This window comes from Arvicanthis niloticus, chromosome 4 (genome assembly GCF_011762505.2).
Source record: "Arvicanthis niloticus isolate mArvNil1 chromosome 4, mArvNil1.pat.X, whole genome shotgun sequence".
In the NCBI taxonomy this organism is placed as follows: Eukaryota; Metazoa; Chordata; class Mammalia; order Rodentia; family Muridae; genus Arvicanthis; species Arvicanthis niloticus.
Genome location: NC_047661.1, coordinates 114,418,338 through 114,430,523, shown reverse-complemented (window position 1 = coordinate 114,430,523; position 12,186 = coordinate 114,418,338). Strand labels below are relative to the sequence as shown.

Below are 12,186 nucleotides of genomic sequence, written 5' to 3'. Positions count from 1 at the left end.
TTTGTGTGCATGAGCACTTGTATGTGCACTGTGTGTGCCTGCTGCTTCTGGAGGTCAGTGCAGGGTTTTGGATACCTTGGAACTGGAGTCACCAGTGACTGTGAGCTGCCATATGGGTGCTGGGAAATAAACTAGGTTCTTCTGCAAGAGCAGCAGTGCCCTAAGCCACTGAACCATTTCTGCAACCCTGTTAGTTTTTTTTATTAAGTAAAAAGGACCCGCTTTCAGTCTTCTGTCCTACTTCCCAACCAGTGCTTCTGCTGGCCTGCATTTTCTAACAGCTGTACCACAGGTCAATAACTTAACGCTCACTTGGCCAGAAATGCACCAGTGAGTTTTCACATTGATTCTCACGACTAGTGTTTTAGTACAGGCTTGAGTTTATCATGGTCTGAGATGGAGCCTGTACTAAACAATTCCTTCTGTGGAATTGTGTTCTCAAGCTATTAATCAAATCTTGTTTGGTGGATTCTGAGATAAGGGTTTACTCTGTAGCCCATGCTATGCTAAAACTTAATTATGTAGCCCAGGCTGGCCTTGAACCTGGGTTGATCCTCTTGCCTCAGTTTTCTTAGGGCTGAGATTATAGGGGTGAGCCACTGTGAGCATGAGCTCAGTATGTAATATTTATCCCCATATGCTCATTAGTGTAAAAAATTAGTTAAAATTTTTTTATCATGCCCAGACTCAACTAACCAGTTTTTAACTACAATTTTTTTTTCATGGAAGATAGTAACATATTCATCGTGAATAAAATAGAACTATATAATGGTATCTTTTTTATTTTTAAGGGGCAAAATCTTCCCCCTTGTATATGAAGTTAAAGTAGTTTTCATTTTCTATCAATAATGAATGGTGCTTTAGTTTAATTAGGCATTTGAGAAATGTGTGTTTTAGAAAGCTAATTAGAGAAATTTCAATTTGGAACTTCGATTTATATGTATTACTCACATAAAAGTATTTTGAGCCTGATTTATGATATTTACATAATGTTAACTTACAAATCTTCAAGCGTATTTTGCTGAGGTTAGTGTAGTGTAATGGTTTGTATGTTCTGAGACAAGAGAAGGAAGGGGAGGAGAAGATTCGTAGAATAAAGTGGTCCTTTGGGAGTGTATTATTTATAATTTTTGTTCGAAGGAAAAATGTACTTCTTTAAGAAGTTCAAATTAACAGAAAGCTGTTGAGCGGTGGGGATGGGTAGCACTTTCCTTGGTGCTGTAAGCTTCGATATTCATGGTGATGCTGCGGTGATGCTTGTTTTACAGCCCTCAACTGGTGGATGCTGTCACCTCTGCTCAGACTCCAGACTCGCTGGAAGCCATCCTGGACTTTTTGGATTTCAAAAGCGACAGCAGCATTGTTCTCCAGGAAAGGTTCCTCTATGCCTGTGGATTTGCCTCCCACCCTGATGAAGAACTCCTGCGAGCCCTCCTTGTGAGTTAGGGACACTGGGAAAATGGTGACCACGGGCTGCTAGGGTAAAGATGATAAAGAGAACTTCTTAAATGGAAGCAAGTATTAAAAGTGGATCCGGTCAGAGCTGAGGCCAAAGGAGAGAGCCCTGTAGCATTAACCAGCACAGTCAACCTTCTCGCTTAGGCGCTCTGAAAGTCCAGTGACCAGCAAGACCTATACTTTATGACAACATAAAGATTACAGGTTACCTACCTTGTCATGTGCCAAAGAACAAGACATCAGAGTAAACTGCTTATATGATGTTTCAATGAGCAATTAGGATAACTTTGATTTCAAAAATCTTCATGCTATTTCTACATACACATTGACATCTTCACTTCATATAAAGACTATTACAGACTTTTTGGGGATCCTAGGTGAAACAGAATATCCAAATCCCTGAACCTTGAAGGGGTCACAGAAAACCCTAGGAGTAAGATCATTAAGGATTGGGCAGTCTAGCAATCCTTCATGCAAAACTAGACATATCTAAGGGTTTCAAAAACAAAATTTTGAGTTTGTTGTCTAGAAACACAAAGTCATTTCCCCAGATGTTGGTCACTTTATTAGCTGAGAAGTGTTCCTTTGGAAAGCTGAAGTGTCCTGATGACCTATTTGACCCCTGTTTTGGCCACAGAGTAAGTTCAAAGGTTCCTTTGCAAGCAACGACATCAGAGAGTCGGTTATGATCATCATTGGAGCCCTAGTCCGGAAGCTGTGTCAGAATGAAGGCTGCAAGCTCAAGGTAAGTGCCACAGTCTCGTGCCCACTGTGTCCAGACTGCCCAGTGTAACGCCAGCCACGCTGCTGACATCCAGACTATGGCAGCGTGACGCCTCAGTCTTGTGGTCACTGTGTCCAGACTGCGCATGCCCAGTGTAGCCATCCTGCCATCACGGCCACTCCCCAGCCCCCAACTCCACAGTCATTCCGTCTCACACACTTTACAGTTTAGCTGCTCATTAGCATTCTTGCTTATTCCTGTCTCTCGCTGGAACGCTGGAACGGAAGCTTCACACAGTGATGGATCTTTGTTTTTCAACACCTGTTGCTTAAAGAATGCCTACTGTGTAGATTGTGATCAATAAATGCTCTCTAGAAATCAAATCACCCATCAATTTTTCTACTAAATACAAATTCGTTAAGAGTCCTCTATGTCTGTACTCAGGCATTGTTTTTGCTTATTTGTCTGTGACAAATTACACAAGCATATATACATACATGTGTGTATATGCAAAGTAAAATGTGATGCTTCAAACATTTATGCATGACACAATGATCAAATTGGGTGATAAGCATATCCATGACCTACAGTACATATTATCTCCTTAGAATAAAGACATTTAAAATATATTCACGGTATTTTGAAATATAACAATACAACAGTATTAACTATAGTCATCATGCTGTGGGGTCTTCGGTTTCACTGGAACTGTGTGAAACATAACCACACACGGAAAACTCATGGCTTAATCTAGTAATATCCATTTAAAAAGCCGTTTTTCTACTTTACAAGATGAATATGCTAAGTACACACGGCTCTTTCTCTCCCCGTTATTATTGTGAGCTAACATTCAGCTCATACTCTTCTTCTGCTATTTTCTTCTGCTACAGAAAAACATTACTGTGTCATCTTTTCTCCTAAATGCTTGTTATTAAAAACAATATGGAGGATCACTACTGAGACCAAATGGTTCCGCTGGAGCAGCCTACAGATAGAATGCATGATAAGCATGTCTACGAAAAAGACAGATATTGAAAATGATTATCAGTTATAAAAGAAATTAAATTTAGACAGCTAAGACACCCGAGAATGACAAATCCCAACATTTTTTATTTCAATGATTATTAAATATCTGATTTATTTGCTCAATTTCTATGTTAAACATTGTGGCTAAGGATAAAACCCATATATAAAATACTTAGGTATAATTATTTAATGAACACTGACTTTATACTAGGCACGATGCCAATCCTTTAGTAAAAAGATGCACAGAATATCATACCACCACCACAAAATTCCTTGTCTGTTTATCAAATACAAAGATATAAATATAGTGATTCTCTGTACATATGTGGATTCTCCATTTGGGATTTAACCAGCCATGGGTTGAAAATAGTGAGGGAAAAACAGATGTTCATGGCCATGTATTCAATACAGCATAGCCATCTACTCAACAGTCACCTTATATTGAGGACAACAAATACTCCTGAGATTACTCAAGTAAGCAGGGTGGTGCATACAGACAAGCAAATACGGCCTTATTTTATCTAAGGGTCCCAAGCACCCATGAATCATGGTATCACCAGGAGGTCCAGGAGCCAATCCCCATGGATGTTGTAGTATTGAACCATAAACAAATGATCTGGGAATCTGGAACCACAGTTGTCTTTTGTTTGGGGTGCTGAGGACATTTTCTTCATATAGAACAACTGAGGTTTATCTGGAGTCGCCCTTATGCATTTAAAGCTTGTTAAAGACTGTCCCTTATTAATTATGCTCTGCTTTTCTAGAACACGTAAGCATACATTTGAGAAGACTCAATACCTTAACAAGTTTTACATGGTAAACAAAGCAAAGCTTCCTAGAAGCTGACGTTGTTTTCCTGTCTGAGTGTTGTAGCTGGACATTTGTCTGAGGTGTGTGGTGTTTTAGGCAGTGGTGGAAGCTAAGAAGCTAATCCTGGGAGGACTTGAAAAACCAGAGAAAAAAGAAGACACCATGATGTACCTGCTGGCTCTGAAGAACGCCTTGCTTCCCGAAGGCATCCCACTCATTCTGAAGTATGCTGAATCTGGAGAAGGACCCATCAGCCACCTGGCAACCACTGTTCTCCAGAGATATGATGTCTCCTTCATCACAGATGAGGTAAGCATCTTGACCGTCTGCTATATTAACAGAAGGAGGGAGGGAAAAAAAAAACCCACTTCTGGCAAACCACATGCTATCTACTCTCAAGTCATTCTGCTTTATTTATTTGTTTATTTATTTATTTATTTACTTGTTATTTATGTTTTCTCATAACAGTCACTCTCTTTTGCTTAGAAATAATTCATTTGTATTTATGGTTAATATCAATTGGCCCTACATTTTGAACAGCTATATCCTGTATCCCAAAGCATACATATTAAAACACATTTTCTTATTTTAAGGAACAAATTTCTAGTAGCTGGCCCAGTAGCTCAGCTGGTTACAATGTGATGCTAAGAAACAAATCCTCTTTGGAAATATCTTTACTTCTGTATGTTTCAGAACTTTGTTAGAGTTTTCAGCAGGTTGAAGAGCTCATGTATCGTTTTCTGGAAGCCACTTACGTTATGATTTTGTTAGAGATGAGAGTGTTTCAATATGAGCGTTCTGTGAGAGTGTTTGCCACTCAGGAGCTATCTGCAGGTCACAGCTGAAAGTCCTCCTGTCATTTTTGTATGAAAGGCTGAGAAGCACGAGGTGTGGGCTTTTAAGAAAGACCAGCCTAACTATATATTCTCGGGGTCAATTCCCAGTTGCTTCTTCTTGGATGGGTTATTTAACTCCTACAACTCTGACAGCAAGGACAAGATGTGAGGAGACAGGGAAAAACAAGAGGCAAGGAGAACTGAAGAACATAGCATGTTATACATAGAGTCATGATTTAAGGGAGGAGTTGTGATCCTTTATAGAAACCGATTCTTGAAGGAACCAGTGCAGTCCCATGAAGCCTGTGTTGCTTCCTTCTGAGGGCAATGCTTCCACGACCTAATTGTGCTGCACTAGACCCTTCCTCTCAAGTGTTCTACCACCTTAACACCACCATACAGATGACCACACATAAACCTTTGGGGGACACATTCACACCATACAGACTGGTGCAGAAGGTTGATATGGGGTAGGGGGTTGTTCATGAGTTGGGGTTGAGGATATTTAGAAACGGTTTTGACGTTTGTGATGAACATGAAACTACCACTAGAAATGAGCATGTTAAATTTACCTTTGCATAAGAGAGGAAAGGAAATCTGAGGTACTCTGTTGTAAGAAAATACCAGTTCACATTGCTTTCTTCCCCCACCCCTGCTCCCACCAAAGCCCCGGTGCCACATCAGCAGTCTTAGAAGTGTGTATCAGGTAATACCAGGCACTGTTGCTGTAACACATGAACTACAAAACCTCACAGTTGGTCCACAGCTATACACAGTGTGCCTAAAGTGGGTTAGGGGATATGTGGCTAAGTGTTCCCAGCAGTCATAAAAGAGATGCAGAAGGCATGTCTGCTTTTAACCACCTCTGCCTAAGAGTCATCCATATCATTTCTGTTCATGGTCCAGTAGCTGGCCTGGTCACATGGCATCCACCTAATTGCAAAAGAATCTAGCAACTGTAATAACTCAGGTGTATCTAAACAAGCACTTGCTATTCTCACTACAATATCAATTTCTAAATTATTACATTAATTATTGATTGTGTATGTGTGTATGCATGTGCACGTGCGCGGGCGCACACATCATGGCATACATGAAGAATTCAGAGAGCAACCTTTGAAGTCACTTCTTTCTTTCCACCACGTGGATTCATATACATCATCAAGCATGTCCACAGACAACATTATCTGATGATCCACCTCACTGCCCCTACAATAGCAACTTTAAAACTCCGTGGGTGTGCTAAGCTTAAATATCTCCTAACAGGTGAAGAAGACCTTGAACAGGATATACCACCAGAATCACAAGGTACATGAAAAGACTGTGCGTACAACTGCCGCTGCCGTTATCTTAAAGAACAACCCATCTTACATGGATGTGAAGAACATTCTGCTGTCTATTGGGGAACTTCCTAAAGAAATGAGTAAATACATGCTCTCTGTTGTGCGAGACATCCTGCATTTTGAAATGCCTGCAAGGTAAAGTGCATTCTATGAGCCTCTTCTTCCGTAAGACTATCTGTGTATTGATATGGTGCCTCATAACTAATAATCATGATCTGGTTATTACACTGGGCAATGTTATATAAACCTAACAAGTGCCAAGTTTCCCCAAAGAAACTCTTTAGTGAGTTGGATGAAACAGCTTTCCTTTCTCTGGTTGTGATTTGGAACTCTGGGTAGGGCTGCTTCTCTGGGTATCCACTCAATATGGTAAATCACCAAACGTTAGGAAAGTTTTAAAAGTCTAATTGCATTTTCAACAGGACTATTTTTGTAAGTAGCACAATGAGACTAAGAAAGTTCTTTCATCTTAACTTTTCAAATGTGAGGACTTTCTGAAGACTTTTTTCACAACTCCCCTGCCACTTGAGTTGCAAATCTTGGTCATGGCCCAGTTTAGGAGGAACCAGGCTCTGAAGAGCTGCACCTGCTGACTTCACTGTCCTCAGTTGCTCTCCTTAAACACACTTCATCACCTCGCCCAAAAGCCGCCTTCCACATTCACTCTGAATGTCACCCACTCTTTAGGGCATTGTCCCACAAGGGAGGTGCAGGATAGTCAGAACAGAGGTGTCAGGAGCAGGAAGGAATCCAGGACATTCTAGCCAGTATGGATCAGACTCTTCTGGTTTTTTTTTTTTTTTGTTTTGTTTTGTTTTGTTTTGTTGTTGTTGTTGTTGTTGTTGTTGTTGTTGTTATTCAAGACGTTTGGAGAAGGCCCTGGGTGTAGCCCATGACTCTGGTTTGTGAACCCCATCATCTGGGGACATAGTGGGATAGACAGCAGCCTGGGGAATGGACAGAAGCCATTGTAAACATTTACATCAGGTTCTCAGAATCAAAACCCTTAGAGCAGGAAGGGAAATTCAGGTCCACCTTGCTCGGTCTGTATCTCTTTCCAGTATAGGGGTAGTTTGTTTGTTTGTTTGTTTGTTTGTTTGTTTTCATTTTGTTTTGTTTCCTGGAAAGTGGCACCAGACTCCACTGCCTCTCTATGATGTCAGGGAGCTCACTGCCACTAAATGAATCTGTGCCACTGTTCAGGACTTCATTATTGTGTCTTGCTCTAAACAATGCCTTCTTATTGGCTCTGGGTTTGTATCTGGAACGAAGCAGAATGTGTCTGGAGTTCATCCACATGAAACCCTCGAATATTTGAGAACATGATCTTTTTCTCTTTTAAGCTAAAAATTAAGTGACTTGGTGATATTGATGGATAAGGAGATTATTGATAAAGAACCATTCCTTCCTTGCAAAATGCTCCTGCCTCAGAGCTAGGCCTGGTTTACTCTAGTTTTGACTTGTTGTAGTCACAGGGTTAATGACGGATTTGTGTGAGATGATAAGAAATGAGATCTCAGTGCTAATTCCATGAACACGACCCAGGCGTGGAGGACGAGCTAAAGCTTTGGAGGGAGAATCGGTCTCCTGTGAGCTCTATTGAGCTTTTGCTGTGGTAGAAAATACATGGAGCGCAATCCTAGAAGTTTGTGGTTTTGTATCGTCTGCCAATGGAGATCTTAGAAGGGAAAGAAAAAAAAAATGTATGCAGCAGCCTCCTGTTTGGTACAGCTTTCTTAAATATACTATTTTAACAGTACAACCATGATGACTCAAAGAACATGAGTTTTCTACTTGCAAAGTGTCCACTGCTCAGCTGAAGGCACCTCATGCTCTGTCCTTTTGACACCAAACTAAATGTCAGCTATTTGAGGAATGAAGGGGAGCGCCCTCATCTTGCCCCTGGTGCCCAGTCAGCACTTCCTTGGGTCTCACAGTGGCACGAGGACTTCTCTTTTTTAACACTGGGGATTTGGTTGTGTTCCCAATTTGATCTGGGAAACAGATGTCACCATGAATGAAAAGCCTTCTCTTCTGTGTTGCAGCAAAATGATCCGTCGAGTTCTCAGGGAGATGGTTGTTCACAATTATGACCGTTTCTCCAAGAGTGGATCCTCTTCTGCCTATACTGGCTACATAGAACGTATGTGACCCCCGAGGTGCTCCCCCTCCCGCCCCCTTTCATCGACATTGCAGGAATTGTGACTGAGTTCCATGGTTCTTTTGTCATTAGGTAGTCCCCATGCAGCATCCACATACAGCCTTGACATCCTTTACTCTGGTTCTGGCATTCTGAGGAGAAGTAACCTGAACATCTTCCAGTACATCGGAAAGGCGGAGCTTCATGGTAGTCAGGTACCTCATGCCCATGAGTTACTAAGGAAAGAAACTTGTCTGAGAGAGAACAGCAGATACTGAGAGTAGCATTACAGAACATATTTTATATCTTACAAATTAGTATGTAAGTTAATGGTGGCTTACAAATATCTATGTATATATATTCTGTAATACACACACACACACAGAGAGAGAGAGAGAGAGAGAGAGAGAGAGAGAGAGAGAGAGAGAGAGAGAGAGAGAGAGTTGAAGCTGCGCCAGAATTTGCTAGTTAGACTTCAGACTTTCATTCAGGGATACACTACTTAGATATCACTAAGTATTTAATTTAATTTTATGCTCTGTTTGCCTTTTCACTTATCTCTACAGAGACTAATTGCCTCTAAAAGAAACTTCAACGTGCACCCCCCCCCCATGCACACACAATTTACAGTTCTTAAAGAATTAGTTTTTATTTCTCCAGTGCTAGGAAAGAAAAGAATCAAGTAGTATTAGCAGTTGAGAACTGGTTGAGTTTTACTCCTAAATTAAGTGATGATTTATCTTTACTGTGAACCATACCATCAGTTTGGTTTTATGAATATCAGATTATAACCTTCTAATTGAAGTTATTCAAGCCTCAATGACGATCCATTGTTATGGAAACTTGGGTGCTCATCAATATGAACTCACCATCCCATTCAATAGCATCATGGTCAGAATCCCATACCTACCATGCCAAGGCATTGCCACCTGCTGTCTCATGTGCCCTCAGAAATGCCAAGCACACAGTGGTTAGAGCCTGGCTATGCAGGATGGAAAATAAGCAAAATTCCTTACGGGCTAGTCATCTGGGTGTGAGCTTCCTCATAGTGTGGCCTCATTCTTGTGGTGAGGGATGAAAGTTTGAAATGGAGGGCCATGAGTGCGCCCTCTAGAACAGCTGACTGGGTGGAGAGCCCCTACCTCTCAAGATGGCTGGTCCATAAGCATCTCGGGTGGTGCCTTCCAAGAGAAGGCCTGCAGTCTTTGTGGTTGCATAGCAAGGATTCAAGTCTGGTTTCTGCAACATACTAGCTAAGTGAATAGTCAGTCACCTGTCCTCACCTCATCTAACTGAATAAAATCTTCTATACATCCAAGGGTAGTTGCAAAAACTACATGAAGAAAATTAATCTCCATTATATTAGACATGGAGGCTTAGCTTTTGTTCTTGCCTACTTGCAGAAGATAATTAAGGTTTTGATCCTGGAAAAGGTCTATCTGTAGCTCAGAGACCTCTCCATCAAGGTCTATCTGTAGCTCAGAGACCTCTCCATCACCCACGGAGCAAAAGGGGATCTGTGACCATCAACCTTGTGTCCTTTTCTTCCTAGGTGGTCATTGAAGCCCAAGGGCTGGAAGGCTTAATTGCAGCCACTCCTGATGAAGGAGAGGAGAACCTTGACTCTTATGCTGGCATGTCACCCATCCTGTTTGATGTTCAGCTTAGACCTGTCACATTTTTTAATGGATACAGTGATTTGATGTCCAAAATGCTGTCGGCATCCAGCGACCCTGTCAGCGTGGTGAAAGGGCTTATTCTGCTCATAGACCATTCTCAGGTAAATCTCTACCTCTCTCAGTACTTACTGAGTTCCAGGACACCCTGTGTGTGTGTACATGTTTGTGCACAGTAAGCACATCATTGCACTATTAGATCATGTAGAAGTGGTCAACCTTGGTCCACAACCTGCAGTCTTTGTAGTCTCATAGCAAGGATTCAAGTCTGGTTTCTGCAACATACTAGCTAAGTGAATAGTCAGTCAGTCACCTGTCCTCACCTTGTCTACTAACTGAATAAAATCTTCCATACATCCTAGGGTAGTTGCAAAAAGTACATGGAGAAAAATAATCTCCATTATATTAGACATAGTCCACAATTGCTTTCCAGCTTTTGTTTGTTTTGTTTTGTTTTGTTTTTCTAGACAGAGTTTCTCTGTGTAGCTCTGGCTGTCCTGGAACTCACTCTGTAGACCAGGCTGGCCTTGACTTCAGAAATCTGCCTGCCTCTGCCTCCCAAGTGCTGGGATTAAAGGCGTGCGCCACCACTGCCCAGCCCAGCTTATTTTTTGAGACAGTCTCTCACTGACTTTAGAGCATGTTCCGTTAAGCTATGATGGCTGGACAGGAAGTCGCAGGGATTCTCCTGCCTCTGTCTCCCAGCACTGGGATTACAGCTGTGCACTACTGTGCCTTGATTTTATGTGAGTGATGGGGACTGAAGTCAGGCCTCGTGCTTGTGTGGCAGACTGAGCCTCTCCCAGCTCAGTGGACAAATTTTAAACACGTCTAAAAAATGCAAGTTAAAGCTCTGTGTATCCTGGAGCTCGCCCCCTATGCCTTTGGTCTCTTGCTATTGCTGCCCCTTCCCTTTGTTATCGGTTATTAGCTGCTTTGTGGAGAATGCCTGAGATACGACAGAGCAGAGCTGGTATTACCTGCAAACACAGTTTTCCTGCACTGGGGGATGGAGTCGGGGGTGGTGGTGGGGTTGTCTTGTCTTTTTACCCTGAATGCAGGAGCTGAGCTAGCTGCTATCATTTGTGATGATAATGATTCTGAAAAATCAGTGTGGTACATCATTTTGATGATGTCAAACTAGCAAAGGCCTGAGCCCCCACTGACACCAGCTCTTGTGTCAGAGTCATGGGCTCTTAGAGAGGCTTGCTCATTCATAGACAACACAAGTACTTTTGTTTCCTTGACCTTGTTTTCCAGGATTCTTTTTCAGAGCTCCTTGTTGCTAAGTCTTATAATAATTCTTCTTATGTGGAACAGTTTCTGTGTCTAAGATACTGTAGGCTTTAGGAGATTTGTCCAGTTGGATTTTCTGAGAGACAGAGAGGGTTCGTCTATCTGAACAGCCCTAGAGATGGAGTGTTTGATGCTTACACTATTTTTCTTTAGTGTTTTTATGCATGTCCCACCTTAGTAGGATGGTATTAAAAATGGGATGTTAGTAGGGCATTGGCATGTACTCTAATTCATGTTTACAATATTGAAGGACTACATGGAGATTTACTTTAACATGTATGTACTGTGGGACTGGCTTGTTTTGGGCTGAGGTGACATCATACCTGGCAGCCTGAGCTTGGGGTTGGTTTTTACAGCTTCTTTGGTGTGGTCTTGAGAAGAAAGACCTTGAAGCATAGCTTCAAGGCTTGGTTTTCTGCTACAAAGTGAGGCAGTTATAACAGACTCGAGTATTCTGTCAGCTCTATGGCTCTTCTCCAAATTATTTGAATATTCTGTTTTTTAAGGCTCTGGTTCCAAAGTCATGGGTTTTAAGAGCTGGGGAAACCTTTGATACTGCCTTTTGTTAAAACTCACCCCAAAATATCAATGGCTGAAATGAAATACTATCATGTTTTGATCTTTATTGCTCCTTATATAAGCTCAAGGTAGCCATAGACTGCAAAAATGATTTGACAGTTTGGCTTTTATGATGCAATAAGAATTTGGAAGTAGACAGTCCAGCATTAACACAGAAATCCTCAGGGACCAGAATTTGTGTGCATAGCTCTGCCTGCCTACTTGACTCTTTTTTTCTCTTTTGGAGACAAGGTCTTACTGTGTAGCATTGGCTGGCCTGGAAATCACCGAGACCAAGCTGGTCTGAAACTCACAGAGA

General features: G+C 41.6%; 1 protein-coding gene across 1 annotated transcript in view; it reads left to right on the top strand.

Moving 5' to 3' along the window:
• Positions 1–12,186, top strand: part of Mttp (microsomal triglyceride transfer protein) — a 38,376-nt gene that overhangs the window by 16,955 nt on the left and 9,235 nt on the right. The window contains exons 9-15 of the mRNA XM_034500690.2: positions 1,269–1,437; positions 2,096–2,203; positions 4,115–4,327; positions 6,121–6,332; positions 8,243–8,340; positions 8,431–8,552; positions 9,890–10,117. Of these exons, the coding sequence (XP_034356581.1) occupies positions 1,269–1,437; positions 2,096–2,203; positions 4,115–4,327; positions 6,121–6,332; positions 8,243–8,340; positions 8,431–8,552; positions 9,890–10,117 (1,150 nt within the window). The remainder of the gene's footprint in view (positions 1–1,268; positions 1,438–2,095; positions 2,204–4,114; positions 4,328–6,120; positions 6,333–8,242; positions 8,341–8,430; positions 8,553–9,889; positions 10,118–12,186) is intronic.